This window comes from Arctopsyche grandis, chromosome 4 (assembly GCF_051622035.1).
Source record: "Arctopsyche grandis isolate Sample6627 chromosome 4, ASM5162203v2, whole genome shotgun sequence".
NCBI lineage: Eukaryota > Metazoa > Arthropoda > Insecta > Trichoptera > Hydropsychidae > Arctopsyche > Arctopsyche grandis.
In genome coordinates, this window is record NC_135358.1 from 13367948 (window position 1) to 13388134 (window position 20187).

Here is a 20187-nt window from a genome sequence, read left to right on the forward strand (position 1 = left end):
TCAAAATAAGGTTTAATACAAGAAACTGAATAGCTGAACTTCACAATTTGAAAAATTCAAGAATATTGAATCCGAAGCATAGATCAGTAATTAGCATGTAATGCTTTCACTTGAGTGGTCACGGGTTCAATGCCTGTCCCGGTGCTGCTAGCTAGACCTTGGATATGTGACTCCAGGTCGATCGTTTTCTATCAGAGTTTGCCAATTTATTTTATTTCATTGAAACGGTTCCAAAAAATTGCCAACCTTGTACTTTTTATCGAGTTATCAGCATCTCAACTTTGCTGATTCTCCTAAAATGCAAAAATATTTCTCAAATGTATCCATAGATGTCTCTATGACGCTCTGTAAAATTGCTCTATAGGAATAAGGCAAGGAGACACCATCTCTCCTAAACTATTCAATGCGGTGCTTGAGGGAACACAGCAGAATTAAGCATCAACTGTCGCTTCTTGAGTCATCTTCAATTCGCAGACGATATAGCGAGCCAGATGACGCGATCTAGCTGATCTACTTAAGAGACTAACACAGCTGGACAGCGAAAGTAGGATTAAAAATTAACGTAGATAAGACCAAACTAATGTTCAATAGTAATTGCATGCATGATAGCATTTCATTAGATGATAAAATAGTAGAAGTAGTAAATAATTATTTATATTTAGGTCAAATAATAGACATGTCCGGTAGTCAAGAAGAAGAAATAAAGAGACGTATTAAATTAGGATGGAGTGTATTTGGACGAATGAATGTTATTTTTAAATCAAAAATGCCACTCTGCCTGAAGAAAAAGATCTTTGATCAATGCGTTTTGCCACGACGTATGAATATGAAACCTGGACATGAACGCCAATATGCTTAACAAATTCCAATGCACTCAAAGAAGTATAGAAATCTATATGCTCGGCATAACGAGGAAAGACAGGAAGCGGAATATATGGGTGAGAAGTATGATAAGGGTAGTGGATATAATGGATAGAGTGAAGATATTGAAATGGCAATGGGCGGTCCACGTGGCTAGAAGAATGGGCAAAAGGTGGACAAAAGAAGTGCTAGAATGGTACCCGAGAGAATGTAAAAGGGCAAAAGGAAGACCCCGGGGAAGATGGGTAGACGAAATTAGGAAAATATGTGGGGTGAGATGAATGAGAGTTGTGCAAAACAAAGACGAGTAGAAGCGTGTTGCAGAGGTCTTCATCCGCAGGAGATGGTGAGTGGCTGTAGATAATAATGATGATGATGATACACATGTAATTTTTTTCGTATATTTTTCTATCTCTATCTATATATGTATGTACATATATGTAGGTGTATGTATAAGGGCAACGTCTGTTGCTCTAGCTTCCTGAATCTCCTAAAGTCGTGATTCGCTGAACCAATTTTAGCACGCTTTTCTTCTACATAAATGATCCATACATCATGACGACATTTAATATGTACATATGTATATATGTAAATACATAGAAGTACCTTATTAAGTTGAAAGAACTTTTAATAATTTAAAAATAATGGAGGGCTGATTTTAGCATGATTTTAAAAGCGGTTATATCGTTACATAAATGTACTCGAGCAAATCAAAATATGTAATTGAGGTAGCTTTAATTTCAATGGCGCACCTTTTTTGCTCCGTATTATTTGAGACACTATCGCACAGCCAGTAGCATAGCACAGTGGTTAGGGTATAAGGCTATCAACTGAGTAGTTATTGATTCAATCCCTGACCCGATGTTGCTTGCCAGACCTTGGATATATGTATGTATGTACATATGTATGTGACTCCAGGTCGATCGTTTCCTATCAGAGTTTTCCAATTTATCTAATTCAATTGTTAAAACGGTTCCAAACCGTCATTGAAATTAAAGTTCACCATTATTTGAATATAATTTCAAATTTATAATAATAATGTCATAAATCTATATAAAGTAAACATGTACAAATCAGGCCATAGGTGTCGCTTTGGGGCAAAACTCATATAGCACCATATTAAAAAAAAAATAGATATTTAAAAACCAACTATTTCATATACGTATGTATGTAACATGAATACTCGTTAAACATATAATGGCTTCTTGAGAGTCGTTGCTTATAAATATGTAAATATTCATCGCAGAGCACGTACTCAACGACAAAGGATAAGATCAATAACTGCATCTTAAATTACTGCACTCTACACACAACATGCTTCACATATCCGAATCGTTCGACATTCTTCCTATTGTCGATATACAAATAATCCACCATGGAATGCAATAATTGTGATTGCTATATTCAAACTATTGAATGATAGAATTAATGGACAAACATGCAGGAATGCATATTAAAAATATGTTTTTGAAACTTTTATAAAAATATAATATCGATATCAAACAAATCTTCTCTGTTACAACAAATAATGGACCTGATTCCTTCCATTGAAAACTGTTATTTCCCTCATCTCATTGGAATAAAATGTGTAGCACATACTTTACAATTAGCAATCAAATAATCTATTAACGACTCCGATATAAATACAATTACATGTGAAGCTCGCGACTTGGTTAAAAAGTTTAAAATCCCTTGTTTTATAATGAAATTTAACGAAAATGCAATAGACTGTATTACTAGATGGAAAAGTAAATTCGATATGTTAAACTATTTATTTTTTTGTAAAGATTTTTTTTCGAAAATAGTTGAAAACAATTTGGAGTACTATTTCCTAGAACAAATGTAAATGGATTGAAATTAATGTCATCATTGAGACATTACGGCCATTAAAAGAATCCACGATGAAATTGCAAAGCGACTAAATGACGTTGAGTGATTTTTACGAAAAGTTGGTAAGTCTAGAGAAAGTAAAATAAATAAATAAATAAAACAATAATAAATAAAAAAAATATGTTTTGTCTGCATTTTAGCTGCATCAGAATCCGCCCTCTATTCTGCAGTGCACCAGCGGCAAGCTGCAAATGCTAGGAAATATTCTCCTTTGACATTTTAATTATGTACCTACATATATATATATATATATATATATATATATATATATATATATATATATATATATATATATATATATATATATATATATATATATCTTTTCAGCAAATGCATCCAGAACCAAGCTATACCAGAAGGATGGAATAACGCAACTATCATTTTAATACACAAAAAAGGCGACAAAAGCGATATCAAGAACTACCGACCCATTAGTCTACTTTCAGCGGTCTACAAGCTCTTCACGAAGGTTATTACAGAAAGGCTGAAGAATATCCTCGACGAGAACCAACCTATAGAGCAGGCAGGGTTTAGGGCAAACTTCAGCACAATGGACCACCTCCAAGTAGTTGGCGAACTAATCGAGCGCGCCAACGAATATCAACGGCCATTGTGCCTAGGTTTCGTCGATTATGAGAAAGCCTTCGATACAGTTAGTCATAATGCAGTACTTAATGCTCTAAAAACACAGGGAGTGCCGGAACCCTATGTGGGACTGTTAGCTGCAATATATAAGAATGCCACAGCTTCGGTTAAAATTTTTTCAGGTACAGATAGATTTAGCATAGGAAAAGGAGTAAGACAAGGAGATACAATCTCGCCCAAGTTATTCAATGCGGTGCTTGAGGGAGTTTTCAGGAAATTGGATTGGGATACAGCCGGAGTAAGCATCAATGGTCGCTTTTTGAGTCACCTTCGGTTCGCAGACGATATAGTTTTAGTAGCTCGTGATTCAGCTGACCTACTTATCAGACTAACACAGCTGGATAGGGAAAGTAGAAAAGTAGGATTAAAAATTAACGTAGATAAGACTAAACTAATGTTCAATAGTTATTGCATGCCTGATAGCATCCCCTTAGATGATAAACCAGTAGAAGTAGTAAATAGTCATTTATATTTAGGTCAAATAATTGACATGTCTGGTAGTAAAAATGAAGAGATAAAGAGACGTATGAAATTAGGGTGGAGTGCATTTGGACGGATGAATGCTGTTTTTAAATCAAAAATGCCACTCTGCCTGAAGAAAAGGATCTTTGATCAATGCGTTTTGCCAGTGATGACGTATGGATGTGAAACTTGGACACTGAACGCCAAGATGCAAAATAAAATCCAATGCACTCAAAGAAGTATGGAACGCTGTATGCTTGGCATAACGAGGAAAGACAGGAAGCGGAACACGTGGGTGAGAAATATGACAAGGGTAGTGGACATAGTGAATAGAGTGAAGAGATTGAAATGGCAATGGGCGGGTCACGTAGCTAGGAGGATGGACGACAGGTGGACAAAAGAAGTGCTTGAATGGTACCCGAGAGAAGGCAAAAGAGTAAAAGGAAGACCGCAAGGAAGATGGGTGAACGAAATTAGGAAAATGTGCGGAATGAGATGGATGAGTGTTGCGCAAAACAGAGACGAGTGGAAGCGTGTTGGAGAGGCCTTCATTCAGCAGTGGATGGCGAATGGCTGTAAATGATGATGATGATATATATATATATATATATATATATATATATATATATATATATATATATATATATATATATATATATATGTACATACATATATAATCACAATAAGTTATAGTGAACAGCCGTATAAAGAGAGGTATACACGGTGTGGGTGTATTTACATTAACTTATTAATATTCAAATACAAGACAACCGAAAACCGATATATGTATATATGTACATATTTTTTTGCCAAACCGGAACGAAAAAAATAACAGTTCGGGTCCCTGCTATTGATGTACGTGTTCCATAATGAAAAATGCATAAAAATCGAAAACTTTGTGAAAATGTGTACAATATGCATAAATAATCGTTCAAAATAGAGCCATTTATTTCATCGTTACAATAGTATTTAAAATTAAAGGGCAATCATAACCTACTAAACGTGATAAATATTGATAGAGAGCATTTATACGAGAATGTCGAGCAAAATCGCTGAAACATCGATAACCCCTTTACTGCCGAACGATAATTTCTTTTAATGACCGAATAGATTATATGCTCACACGGTTTGCCATAATCAAATATGAGTGACAATATAAGCACGCTAACGACACTTTTACGTCTATCGATTCTTCCATACGTACACATACATATATCAAAAGTGATATTATCGTATTTTTCACGCCGGTTCCCAACTAACTTCTGTGTAAACAGACCGAGTTATACATACATACATAAATACATGTCCGTCTTGTTAGCAAAACTCTTTAGCCAATAGGAGTGCTTATCAGACAATGTTTGCCGACTGTGTTAGATAATGAATCTCGTTCGAAGTCATACGGTACGGTTAACATTTTTGTGAGATTACAATATTATTACGGTTATAATGCAATTGTGTATGCCATTCGTCATGACCAATATATTTATACAATTATTTGTTACAACAAATAATCCATATGACACGCTTCAATCATTCTTCCACAACAATTTACTTATTATATATACATCGTATATATAATAAGTAAACATATTTTACATATAATTATATCGTAAAATTTAAAATCATGAAGAGTAACATAACAAATGCGAAGGAAAGTAGTTCGGCTGTTCTTACAAAATGCATATAAATAAAATCATCATATTATATGTATATTAGGGGTCTACCTCACGCGCCGGAATGTGAAATTACCGAAAACGCAAATATCGGAATGGAAAATGTTTATATTTTTTTTAAATAAATACTTGTTAAGTAGTAAGAAATGATTTTGTATGGGTGCACGCACCTCACGGCGGTACGTGACGATTGGGCGCCCAGGACGATTGGGCGATCAGTGTTACTCGCCACTGCGACAATTGGACGACGAGACTGGCGGACTCTGCGTCAATTGGGCCCTGCGTCAATTGGGCGCCCATCGCACTGGGCGATCATCGACTGGCCGACGGCGACCGGGCGACCAGGGCGCGTGGGCGACCACCGACACGGCCCGCTGGTGAAGTGGTCGCCAAGCTTACGTAAACTCTGCGTTTTGCAAGGAACGACCGCGAACGGAGCGTTATAGGAATTTCCGATGCACTGACAAATATTCTACCTACATACATATGCTTTATACCGCTTTATTTTTCGTTTCAGTTTTACCAATTTTTCGTAACAACACGAATCATACTATTAATTTTTTTCGCTATATTATATTACATTTGCTGGAATTTTATATTAAACGTACTTTTATAAATACATGTGTAGCACCTTTTCACAAAAAATAATTGTAAGATGACAAATCATATGTACCTACATATTCTCCAAAATAATATAAAAGAAAAATGATCGATTGAATCTTTCGCGCAGTGCTTTTAGTTTTTTTTCAAATGGACACACTTTTTTTTCTTTTAAATGTTATATTTCAGTTTTATCAATTGGATAAATTCACACTCTATTCTCAATTTTCTCAACACTGTATTAGTTATACATAATAACAAAATATTTTCTAATAGCAATTCTCAAAGTTTTCAAGATTATATTTTTTTTCAATGATGAAATACGTTTACGAAAAAAAAGCGCATACTTAAATTCGTTCGCGGAGCTCGAATAATTTTTTTCGGCTTTTCCCATAATTAAATTATTACATCGTTTACGATTCGCAGAGGCAATTCTCGAAAAAAATAGCTTTTTAAAGTAATTTTAAACATCTCCCGTTCTATGGTTATTGTTGAAAATTACATTGAGCCACAAAAAATCACGTTTTTTAGTTACCAGAGCGGAGACTAACCAATCTTTACTAACTTTGACCCACTGAATTCGAATATGATATTGATTTTTGCTGGTTGGTGATTGTTTACGAGATATGAGCGTTTAAAAAAATGCGCGATTTTTACAGTTTTTTGGCTTTTGCGGTCTTTAACTCAAAACCTAGTATTGCTGTGCTCAAAGTGAGTATTGGAATCAATAGTCAGATGTTTTTCCTATTGATTGTGATATTGCATTGTTTTAAAATACTTATAATTAATTGTCTAGCGAATTTTAAAAGTAAAAAAAATATTTTTTTTACGGATTTTTTCTCCGTGCTATTTTGCATTTATTTGGCAATTTTTTTATTTCACCTCGTTTATAAGAATTGGTTTTCTATTTCAATATTTTTTATTTTTATCTAAACGTACTAACTCGAGCGGTAATTGCAATTTAAATGCTTTCGTTTTTGTTGCTCAGTGTTATTATAGTCACATTAAAATCTATATGATAGTTTATAGTAATTAAGGCTCATTTCGTTTATCAATAATTTAATAAGGTATATTTTTACTAATTAATATCTTTCGCTTTTGTAAATTCGAAACATACATACATATGTATAACGAATTATGTTTACATCTATAACTGTCATCCAGCGCTCATCTGTTCATCTAATGTATAATTTCTTTAATAATATTTTATGCGTATAAAATATTACAAAGACCTTAATAATACCGCGAAGATAAATAATACCGCGTCTCATAGGCTAGGCTAGAGATGCTCTGCAAGTCATTTTGATAAAAGAGTTCTCAAAACGACTTTTGACAACTGTTTCTCGAACTACTTTTTTTCTTGATTGTTTTACATGACATGTTATACATACATATGTAAGGTTTTTCAACGGGTTTTTGCGGTATCATAAATTCATGGCCCTCAAATTTGGTTTAAAATAATGCAATGACGTAAATGATTTTATACCCTTTATCCTTTTATTAAATTCAAATTATTCTGAAATGGTTTTCATCGTTTTTTCAAAACCTCTCCGATAAAATAAACGTTTTTTATTCCAAAAAAAATGGCAAAGTTTCAAAGCGATCGGAAAAGTTTTAGGAGGTTTGTCCAAAACTAAGATAAACCTTGTAATTTTCAAATGTTATAATTAGCATGGAAATAATTTTTTCAATGTATGTATGTGTTGTATGAATGCATGTACATACATACATATGTACATATGTTATTTTGAAAATTTTCAATTTAATATTTATTTTCATTATTCATCAATGAAAAGTAAATCAAAAAACTTTATTAATACTATGATTTGATGAATATACTAAATACTGGCGATTCTAGAATTGATTTAATGTTGAGAGTTACAAATTTTACACGTTTTGGATTTTCGTAAGATTAAAAATAAGCACCAATCACACGGTTGATCCCATAATTGTTATATTTTTTGACCATTGTGGCGCTTTAGGAATTCCTGTTATGCCACAATGGTCTGTTTAAAATAAATAAATAAATAAATATTTTTTAAGATCATCGAAAGCCGATGCAATTCGCGCTATTATATAAGTATTTATATTTTTATTTTTGAACATTTAATTTGTACGAATATTTTTTACGTAAATTTGTACGAATATCGACACAAATTAAAAATCATGCGATATTTCTTCTATTTGAATTTCATCATTGAATATCAAAGAAAAATACTACATATAGATATATATACAAAACGTGTTATTGTCTAGCATTCAGGAGTTTTTTATAACTTTCTATTGTAGGAGATATTTCGAGTCTTAAATGGTCAGTCTATTGTTCCGAAAACCGAGCGAGAATGAATCTGACCCAGGTACCTACCCTTTTTTTTGTCGAAGGGATCCGTAACGGAATGCGAAAACAAATTATACAAAACTTAATCTATACTACGTACATACATAGATAAAGTAAATATAAATAAAATGTGCATGGTGACTTTGAACCGCATGATTTTTAATTTGTGTTGATATTCGTACAAATTTAATGTTCAAAAATAAAAATAAAAATACTTATATACAGTTTTTGCAAGCCTATTTCACCCTTTTGCTAATGAAATTCACTTAACACAATGAAAATTGATTCAGATTAACAGAATGAAAATTGAAAAATTGAAAATAAAAAAATAAAAATAGTATTTGCACCTTCTAAATAAATATCTATGGTATGTACAAATATAAATATAAGTTTAAACTATAATACATAAAAAGCACATTTTGTTTAATTCGGTTTCTTTATTTTTTAATACGATTTTTGAAAAGGACGAATTTCATTTGCAAAAGGATTAATTTTCATTTGCAAAAGTACTAATTTCATTTGCAAAAGGATGAATTTCATTTGCAAAAAGGGTGAATTTCATTTGCAAAAGGGTGAAATAGGCTTGAAAAAATATTATTAAAGAAATTATATATTAGTTGAACAGATGAGCGCTGGATGACAGTTATACATAGATGTAAACATAATTCGTTATATATATATATATATATATATCAGAGAAGAGTTTATGGCGGTAAGAACTCACTCCTTGAATGGAAATCTCTCTCAAGTACCGCCTTTTTCTCAACACATCTTGGATAAATGCGAGAAAAATAATATCCAAACCTCCAACAAGGTAAGAGTGACGATGGATGATAGCTTAGCTAATAGAAACCTGTATTTAGCCACGTACAATGTAAGAACGTTATCGAGTGAAGGAAGTGTGCTTGCATTAGAGAATGAACTAGAAAGTATCAAATGGGATTTAGTAGGACTTAGCGAAGTAAGACGAAAACAGGAAAACCAAATAATCCTAAAAAGTGGTAACTGTCTCTACTGGAGAGGGCTACCAAATGGTAGAATAGGAGGAGTAGGGTTTCTTATCAATAAGAGAATAGAAAGAAATATTATAGAAATAAACGACATATCGGAACGTATATGCTATGTAGTATTAAGAATCTCGAGCAGGTACACTTGTCAAATCTTCCAAGTGTACGCCCCCACATCTAGCCACCCAGACGAGGAAATAGAAGACTTCTACGAAAAACTACAGGGCGCATACGATAATAGCCGCCACCACTTTAAAATAATCATGGGCGACTTTAACGCAAAAATAGGACAAAAGGCAAACACAGAAAGAGCAGTAGGCAATTTTGGTACCGGCCAAAGAAACGACAGAGGCGATCGCCTCATAGAATTCGCAGAACACAACAGGCTCTTCATCACTAATTCATTTTTCAGGAAAAACACCAACAATAAGTGGACTTGGGAGAGTCCTAAAGGAGACAGAAACGAGATCGATTTCATCCTAACAAATGCCCTGCACTCCGTTAAAGACGTTAGTGTTTTAAGTAAAGTAGATATAGGCAGCGATCACAGATTAGTCCGTGCCAAGATGGCCATTAATATAAATTGCGAACGTAGGAAATTAATAAAAGGATGCAGTAACTCTCCAGATTTCGCTCAACTAAGGTCTAGGAAAAAGGAATTCGAACTCGAACTTGGAAATCGATACGGGAAATTAAACCCAGAAGCAGACATCGAGGAATTGAACACTGTAATTAGTTCGGTTCTAACCTCAACAGGTAAGAAATTAGGTGGTTTCAGGAAACAGATTAAATTAAGCAAAATTTCAGCGGAAACAAAAAACCTAATTAAGCATAAAAGGAATTTAGATAGGGATAATAATAAGCAAGAATACAATCTAGTAAATAAGGAAATTAAGAAGAGAATAGTCAGGGATGTCAGGGATTTTAACAGCAAGCTAATAGAAAATACCATTAAGAATAACCGTAGCCTGAAAAAGTGCAAACAGGATCTTTTCTTAGGCAAAAACCAAATGATCGCAATCAGATCAGAGAGCGGAGTAATAATTAGGAATAGAGAAGAAATCATAGACAGAGTTTACACGTTCTATGCAAAACTATACGAGAACGACAACGGCCAATTCCCCACTCTGGAATCGACACACGGCCAAAGGGTTCCTGCAGTATTGCCTAGCGAAGTAGAGGCCGCGCTAAAAACTGCAAAGAATGGTAAAACCCCAGGGGAAGATAATATTCCCATCGACTTACTAAAATGTGGCGGCCCCCCCCTAATTAATATCTTAGCTAGGCTTTTCAGCAAATGCATCCAGAACCAAGCTATACCAGAAGGATGGAATAACGCAACTATCATTTTAATACACAAAAAAGGCGACAAAAGCGATATCAAGAACTACCGACCCATTAGTCTACTTTCAGCGGTCTACAAGCTCTTCACGAAGGTTATTACAGAAAGGCTGAAGAATATCCTCGACGAGAACCAACCTATAGAGCAGGCAGGGTTTAGGGCAAATTTCAGCACAATGGACCACCTCCAAGTAGTTGGCGAACTAATCGAGCGCGCCAACGAATATCAACGGCCACTGTGCCTAGGTTTCGTCGATTATGAGAAAGCCTTCGATACAGTTAGTCATAATGCAGTACTTAACGCTCTAAAAACACAGGGAGTGCCGGAACCCTATGTGGGACTGTTAGCTACAATATATAAGAATGCCACAGCTTCAGTTAAAATTTTTTCAGGTACAGATAGATTTAGCATAGGAAAAGGAGTAAGACAAGGAGATACAATCTCGCCCAAGTTATTCAATGCGGTGCTTGAGGGAGTTTTCAGGAAATTGGATTGGGATACAGCCGGAGTAAGCATCAATGGTCGCTTTTTGAGTCACCTTCGGTTCGCAGACGATATAGTTTTAGTAGCTCGTGATTCAGCTGACCTACTTATCAGACTAACACAGCTGGACAGGGAAAGTAGAAAAGTAGGATTAAAAATTAACGTAGATAAGACTAAACTAATGTTCAATAGTTATTGCATGCCTGATAGCATCCCCTTAGATGATAAACCAGTAGAAGTAGTAAATAATTATTTATATTTAGGTCAAATAATTGACATGTCTGGTAGTAAAAATGAAGAGATAAAGAGACGTATGAAATTGGGGTGGAGTGCATTTGGACGGATGAATGCTGTTTTTAAATCAAAAATGCCACTCTGCCTGAAGAAAAGGATCTTTGATCAATGCGTTTTGCCAGTGATGACGTATGGATGTGAAACTTGGACACTGAACGCCAAGATGCAAAATAAAATCCAATGCACTCAAAGAAGTATGGAACGCTGTATGCTTGGCATAACGAGGAAAGACAGGAAGCGGAACACGTGGGTGAGAAATATGACAAGGGTAGTGGACATAGTGGATAGAGTGAAGAGATTGAAATGGCAATGGGCGGGTCACGTAGCTAGGAGGATGGACGAAAGGTGGACAAAAGAAGTGCTTGAATGGTACCCGAGAGAAGGCAAAAGAGTAAAAGGAAGACCGCAAGGAAGATGGGTGAACGAAATTAGGAAAATGTGCGGAATGAGATGGATGAGTGTTGCGCAAAACAGAGACGAGTGGAAGCGTGTTGGAGAGGCCTTCATCCAGCAGTGGATGGCGAATGGCTGTAAATGATGATGATGATGATATATATCAGTGGCGGGCGGTGACTTTTCAAACAAGGGATGCTGTCCCTTGTTTGAAAAAAAAAACCGACCAATTTATTTTTTAAAATTTAATTTTATTCTTCGTTCCTTTTTACAAAATTCATCGATAACCGCATCATAGAATTTTTTATTGTTTTTTAAATTTGACATTATTTTCTTTTCGATTGCAATTAAAGCAAGACCAGAGAGTCTTTCTTCACTTTGACTACTTCTGGTGAACGTTTTAATTCTTTTCATAGTCGAAAATGATCGTTCAGCCGATGCGCTCGTGGAAGGTATCGTACAAATTAATTGTATTAAACTAAATACTTGTTCCAAAACGTCTATTAGATCATCTTTCACAATTAATTCCTTTACGTCATTTATAGATTTCAAATGAAAATCTTGCGTTGAGTACATGTAAATTAATTCGCTTTTTAATTTCATAAAATCAAAGTATTTTCCATAAGTTAGGTGGAGTGATTTAAATAGGAAATCTGGAAAATTATTTTCATATTCTTTAAATTTTTTGACGTTAAAAAATTCGAGAAATTTTAAATTTTCGATATCTCGAAATCGATTGGTTGTATTTACTGAAAGAGTTTCTAAAATTTCAGAATAGTGAAGTTTATACGTTGTTTTCACATCTTCTTCACATTCAGCATATTTTCTTTTTCTATTAAAATTTTTAGTTATTACTTTGTTCCACAATGAATCAAAATCGTCTTTTTTGTTATCTAAATATTTTACAAATTTTTTAATTTCACTTACGCAATACGATATGTCAAAGGTTTTTTTTTTGTAAAATTTCAAATAAAAAATCTGCCGAATTAAATATTGCAGAAAATAAATGCAAATTGAAATTGAATTCAAACTCTTTTAAATAACGATGAAGGACTTCAGCATTTATGACAGCATCAGTATCCCATTCGTCTTCATCATTAATTATTTGATTAAATATTTCCATTAATTCTGTTTGATATTCTAATATCATATTTAAAATTTTGCTATTGTAGTTCCATCGTGTAGGGGCAGCAGTGGGAAATCGTTTTTTTATTTGACAATCGAGAAGGGAAATTCTTCTTGAAGACTTACAAAAAAAAGTTGAAAATGACAACATACGGCTGAAAAAACGTTTGCATCCGGATATATGTTTAACAGATTGCGACAAAACTAAATTCAATCTGTGAGCGTAACAATGGACAAATAAAGAATTAGGACAAATATCTCGAATTTTTCGTTGCACTCCATTATGCTCCCCGGACATTACAGCCGCTCCATCGTACGTTTGTGCAATTAATTTGTCCAAACAACCAAATTCTTCCAAGGTCTCACGTATGTGCTGAAAAAGAGCATTAGCTGTTCTATTGGGACTAACATCGACAAATCCAACAAATCTCTCCTGAATTTCATTGTTTTCATCTACATATCTAAAAATAGTAGATAGCTGAGCTTTGCGACTGATATCTGTAGATTCGTCCACAATTATGGAAACAAATTTTGATGCACGTATTTCAGTTTTAATCTCATCTAGCAAGACTTTTGATATTGCGGATACCAAGTCATTTTGTATATGGTTCGATAGTCCAGTAAACACCGTAGAGTTATCTAAATGAGTTTTCAATTTTATGTCTGATTCACTCAACAGATACAGCAACTCAATATAATTCCCTCTATTTTCCGATTCCTGGTGTTCAAAATGTCCTCGTAAAGGTTGTTCTTGTTTTGCTAAAAAACAGATCGCGCTTATTAATTTCGACAAAATGTATCTATTTGCAGTAACTTCTTTGTTGTGCATTTCAATATTTGCTTTAAATTGAGCACTTAAAAAATTTTCTATACGAGGTCCCTTTCCAAATTTTTTAAATTGAGCAGCAGAACATATGTGAGCTTGAGAACATTCATGTCTCTTGCGCGATTTACTTAAATTGTTTAGGTCAGAAAATCCAAATTTACTCCAGACATTCACTTCTTGAGAAAATAAAATACATGGCCAACAGAATAATTTCGTTAAGTGAGCACATCCACAAATCCATGAAATTTTTTCGTATGTTTCTGTGTTAAAATACCTTTTAAATGTTTTTGTTTTAGACTGAATATTTAATATTGGTGTGGGTTTGGGGCTCTTAACAATAATCTCCTTTTCATTAAATGGGAGAGAAGCAAATCTTCTTTTCAGCACATTTTCAATTAAACAATTGCAATTATTATTGATCTCGACGACAAGTCCACTCTCATTGTTATTTTCGATATCCATATTAAAGGCAATAATGAAAACTCGTAAGTAGTGGAACAGTAAACTAAAAATAAAGTTAGACGAAACTAATTTAAATGAAAACTTAATTCAAAAGTAAAAAATAACCAACTTACAGTATAAATGATTAACTTCGTCTAAAGAAATGAATCGGCTAGCTTTTTGATAAATAACTTGGGGCGTAGCGTGCGGAAATATCGATCAACAGCGGCTTCCAAGTGAAACTCAATAGATAAGCAAACAGAGAAACCGAATCCACCGTAGAGGTTAAACAAGTGTCAACGCGTCCGCGCGAATATGACAGCCTCATAGTGCGCATGCGCAAATGGGATCGGTCCGAACTCCGAATCCATGACGCGCGCGCACTTCACTCAGCGTCTACTCGCCAGCGTCACTCGCCTGTGGCCGGCCTATGCGAATGCGGCCTATGCGAATCCTTAATAAAAATTATCAAAAGATCCTATATAATGCATCATGTAACAAAAAACACGTGATATGTGAAATATATATATATATATATATACTCATATACTACATCATAATCACGTACATCACTAAGAATACATCGAAGCGAAATTCAAATATTTATTAAAAATACTCTTGGCTTTTTAAAGTTATAGGGGATGCGCCGCATCCACCGCATCCATGGACCGCACGCCACTGATATATATATATATATATATATATATATTTATATATATATATATATATATATATATATATATATATATATATATATATATATATATGTATGTATGTATGTTTCTAATTTACAAAAGCAATAGATATTTACCTACATAGTAATATATTAAATTATTGATAAACGAAATGAGCCTTAATTACTATAAATTACTATAAACTATCATATAAAATTTTAATATGACGAAAATGTCTATATTTTTAATTCTTACGGCTAATTTTTACTTTATCTATGTACGTAGTTTTTGATATATGTACATACATACATATGTACCTAAACGCATCATAACATTATGGACTCGTTATTAAATAATTATTTAAAAAGCATAATTTTCAACAATAACCATAGAACTAGAGGTTCTGATCGAGAAATCGTGTCTCGAGATTTCTCGAGAAATTTTGATTCTCGTTTCTCGAGAATATTTTATTGTAAAATTACGAGATTCTCATTTCTCGAGAATATTTTATTATGAAAATTCGAGATTCTCGTATCTCGATAAAATATGGGATCAACCGTGTGATTGGTGCTTATTTTTAATCTTACGAAAATCAAAAACTTGTAAAATTTGTAACTCTCAACATTAAATCAATTCTAGAATCGCCAGTATTTAGTATATTCATCAAATCATAGTATTAATAAAGTTTTTTGATTTACTTTTCATTGATGAATAATGAAAATAAATATTAAATTGAAAATTTTCAAAATAACATATGTACATATGTATGTATGTACATGCATTCATACAACACATACATACATTGAAAAAATTATTTCCATGCTAATTATAACATTTGAAAATTACAAGGTTTATCTTAGTTTTGGACAAACCTCCTAAAACTTTTCGGATCGCTTTGAAACTTTGCCATTTTTTTTGGAATAAAAAACGTTTATTTTATCGGAGAGGTTTTGAAAAAACGATGAAAACCATTTCAGAATAATTTGAATTTAATAAAAGGATAAAGGGTATAAAATCATTTACGTCATTGCATTATTTTAAACCAAATTTGAGGGCCATGAATTTATGATACCGCAAAAACCCGTTGAAAAACCTTACATATGTATGTATAACATGTCATGTAAAACAATCAAGAAAAAAAGTAGTTCGAGAAACAGTTGTCAAAAGTCGTTTTGAGAACTCTTTTATCAAAACGAACTCATAGTAAAAAAAACCGTTTTGAATGAGTTCGTTCATTCGGTCCAAATATTTGAAAATATATAATTTCTTGTAAGGTCTTTGTAATATTTTATACGCATAAAATATTATTAAAGAAATTATACATTAGATGAACAGATGAGCGCTGGATGACAGTTATAGATGTAAACATAATTCGTTATACATATGTATGTATGTTTCGAATTTACAAAAGCGAAAGATATTAATTAGTAAAAATATACCTTATTAAATTATTGATAAACGAAATGAGCCTTAATTACTATAAACTATCATATAGATTTTAATGTGACTATAATAACACTGAGCAACAAAAACGAAAGCATTTAAATTGCAATTACCGCTCGAGTTAGTACGTTTAGATAAAAATAAAAAATATTGAAATAGAAAACCAATCCTTATAAACGAGGTGAAATAAAAAAATTGCCAAATAAATGCAAAATAGCACGGAGAAAAAATCCGTAAAAAAAATATTTTTTTTACTTTTAAAATTCGCTAGACAATTAATTATAAGTATTTTAAAGCAATGCAATATCACAATCAATAGGAAAAACATCTGACTATTGATTCCAATACTCACTTTGAGCACAGCAATACTAGGTTTTGAGTTAAAGACCGCAAAAGCCAAAAAACTGTAAAAATCGCGCATTTTTTTAAACGCTCATATCTCGTAAACAATCACCAACCAGCAAAAATCAATATCATATTCGAATTCAGTGGGTCAAAGTTAGTAAAGATTGGTTAGTCTCCGCTCTGGTAACTAAAAAACGTGATTTGTTGTGGCTCAATGTAATTTTCAACAATAACCATAGAACGGGAGATGTTTAAAATTACTTTAAAAAGCTATTTTTTTCGAGAATTGCCTCTGCGAATCGTAAACGATGTAATAATTTAATTATGGGAAAAGCCGAAAAAAATTATTCGAGCTCCGCGAACGAATTTAAGTATGCGCTTTTTTTTCGTAAACGTATTTCATCATTGAAAAAAAATATAATCTTGAAAACTTTGAGAATCGCTATTAGAAAATATTTTGTTATTATGTATAACTAATACAGTGTTGAGAAAATTGAGAATAGAGTGTGAATTTATCCAATTGATAAAACTGAAATATAACATTTAAAAGAAAAAAAAGTGTGTCCATTTGAAAAAAAACTAAAAGCACTGCGCGAAAGATTCAATCGATCATTTTTCTTTTATATTATTTTGGAGAATATGTAGGTACATATGATTTGTCATCTTACAATTATTTTTTGTGAAAAGGTGCTACACATGTATTTATAAAAGTACGTTTAATATAAAATTCCAGCAAATGTAATATAATATAGCGAAAAAAATTAATAGTATGATTCGTGTTGTTACGAAAAATTGGTAAAACTGAAACGAAAAATAAAGCGGTATAAAGCATATGTATGTAGGTAGAATATTTGTCAGTGCATCGGAAATTCCTATAACACTCCGTTCGCGGTCGTTCCTTGCAAAACGCAGAGTTTACGTAAGCTTGGCGACCACTTCACCAGCGGGCCGTGTCGGTGGTCGCCCACGCGCCCTGGTCGCCCGGTCGCCGTCGGCCAGTCGATGATCGCCCAGTGCGATGGGCGCCCAATTGACGCAGGGCCCAATTGACGCAGAGTCCGCCAGTCTCGTCGTCCAATTGTCGCAGTGGCGAGTAACACTGATCGCCCAATCGTCCTGGGCGCCCAATCGACCGTGTCCCCCTCACGGGATCGAATTAGAAATGCACGAAAAACCAAATATCGGAAGGCAAAGATCGAAAATCGAAAGATCTTAGGTCGAAAGATCAAAAAAAAAGGGTGCATGGTAAACGGTACATACTCACTTAATTTGCGCGAGCAGGATACAACAGGAACAAGAGGATCAGGCTTTTCCTCCCGTATTCTGCGCGCGCACATTAATACGGGAGGAAAAGCCTGTTCCTCTTGTTCCTGTTGTATCTTGCTCGCGCAAATTAAGTGAGTATATACGTGAGTATGTACCGTTTACCATGCACCCTTTTTTTTTGATCTTTCGACTTAAGATCTTTCGATTTTCGATCTTTGCCTTCCGATATTTGGTTTTTCGTGCATTTCTAATTCGATCCCGTGAGGTGCACCCATACAAAATCATTACTTACTACTCAACAAGTATTTATTTAAAAAAAAATATAAGCATTTTCCATTCTGATCTTTGCCTTCCGATATTTGCTTTTTCGGTAATTTCACATTCCGGCCCGTCACGGAGACCGGTATATTAGATAGGTAATTGTTTGCATTGATTAAAATCAAATTTGAGTACTTATTTTAATTTAGAAATCTATTCAATATATTATATACACAAAAGCTGCCAGATAATTTTCAACTTCAGAATACAATTTTCAATTCCATAAAATACATATGTACATATGTATCATATATAAATGCGCGAAAATTCATACATTTTTAAAATTTCGTGAAATGATTCAATGTTAGATGGGTTTCCTCTACGACACAAAAAGTTGATTCAAAGCATCATAAATAATCCTTTGATGTGCATACTCCTAATTCCGAAATTTTCCAACGAGAAAAATAATTGGGTAAACATGGATATTGCACACAATTTGACACATTAGAAATTAGATTCATTTATAAATTCGACGGAAATCAAATAGTTCATGTAAAGGAAAATTATTTTCATATTATATGTTAAATATTCTTTACTTACTTTCCTATAATTTCGCATAATTCGTATACGTCGTCGAAAAGCACTTCGTCGTCGGCCATTTTCACATTTGTTTATAATTTAACAACTTATTTCACATTGATTTCACTCACTGAACGCATCAAAACTCACTGTAACACACAAAATTGCCGATTTGTCGCCGAGTACATTGGGGTAGGCTTTGAGGTTAGGTTACGCCCACAAAATGTACGCGCCGATGTGTGCGAAAACTCGTCGAACACGACTCAAATCTGTCAATAGAGGGCTAAAACACGCTGAATTTCCGATCGACTTCGCGAAATAATAGAGAAAACGCGAAACGGACGATGACATTTGCCGCGACGAGAGAAACGTCAAAAGTGACACTTGAGAGAGGTGCGCTGATAAGCCAACTGTCAAAGGCGATGCTGCCACTCTGCAAATATCACTCTCTATTATCATTTGTGATTTTTTTTAATATATTTCACGCTTTAGAGAGATGCAATGACAGATTTTTTACAAGACGCTTTTTTATTATTATTATTCAAGTGACTGTTAGGTAACTGGAATATTACTTTACACCTGTTTGTCCTTATTTAAAATTTAATATCAGATTTTGATGCATAACTGCCCTCCACGTAACAGAGTTCATGGCTAATCATAATGAATATTTTATCAAATTGACAGCATAAAAAATTTAGGAAATTCCATAGTCGCACAAATTTAACTGTTATGACCTAATTATACTCATAGTATTTTCACTTTCAAATAATTGAAATAATTTGACTACAATGGTGAACCAGAAATTTAGCAAATTGATTCGATGCGCAATCGTTTTCGATGTTTTGTATTCGATGTGACCTTTAACATTTGAACTGCAGTACTTATCTTTATGCATTGCAAATTTTCTTCAAACAATTTGAAATAATGGTCACAGTGGAGTTTTTAACGACCTTCGTCCGAGAAGTCACGCTGATAATGAATAATCGAAATTCACTCGGTAAATTAGATTGATGTTCCTATTAGTGTTGACGTTTAATACACGGCGTGAAAAATGTCGAGGTGGCGGATGAAGAGAGGACCAAGGGATGAAAGGGGGAGGTGGGGCGTGTCGTACCCCCGCGCCTACAACATAACACACAAACCCCTCCGATCACACTGCATGCAAATAGCACCTTATTACAACTATCAATTAGGCCGTTTTTTATTTTTATATTATTAAATAGATTTTGGCGCCCTTTTCAC

General features: G+C 33.7%; 2 protein-coding genes across 2 annotated transcripts in view; both read right to left on the minus strand.

Annotated features, from left to right (window-relative positions):
• The window catches only part of CASK (peripheral plasma membrane protein CASK), a 408349-nt gene extending 389273 nt beyond the window's left edge, over positions 1 to 19076 (minus strand). Inside the window, exon 1 of the mRNA XM_077429351.1 lies at positions 18967 to 19076. Within this exon, the coding sequence (XP_077285477.1) occupies positions 18967 to 19025 (59 nt within the window). The 5' untranslated portion in view covers positions 19026 to 19076. The remainder of the gene's footprint in view (positions 1 to 18966) is intronic.
• On the minus strand, positions 12248 to 14778 carry LOC143910951 (zinc finger MYM-type protein 1-like). Its single transcript, XM_077429604.1, has 2 exons — positions 14515 to 14778; positions 12248 to 14444 (listed from the first exon to the last, which is right to left on the minus strand). The coding sequence occupies exon 2, from the start codon at positions 14399 to 14401 to the stop codon at positions 12929 to 12931; it is 1473 nt and encodes a 490-aa protein (XP_077285730.1). The 5' UTR covers positions 14402 to 14444; positions 14515 to 14778; the 3' UTR covers positions 12248 to 12928.
• Positions 19077 to 20187: the final 1111 nt, after the last annotated feature.

Coding starts and splice junctions, on each gene's coding strand:
- LOC143910951 (XM_077429604.1), bottom strand. CDS start 14,401: ATGGATATCGAAAATAACAATGAGAGTGGACTTGTCGTCGAGATCAAT.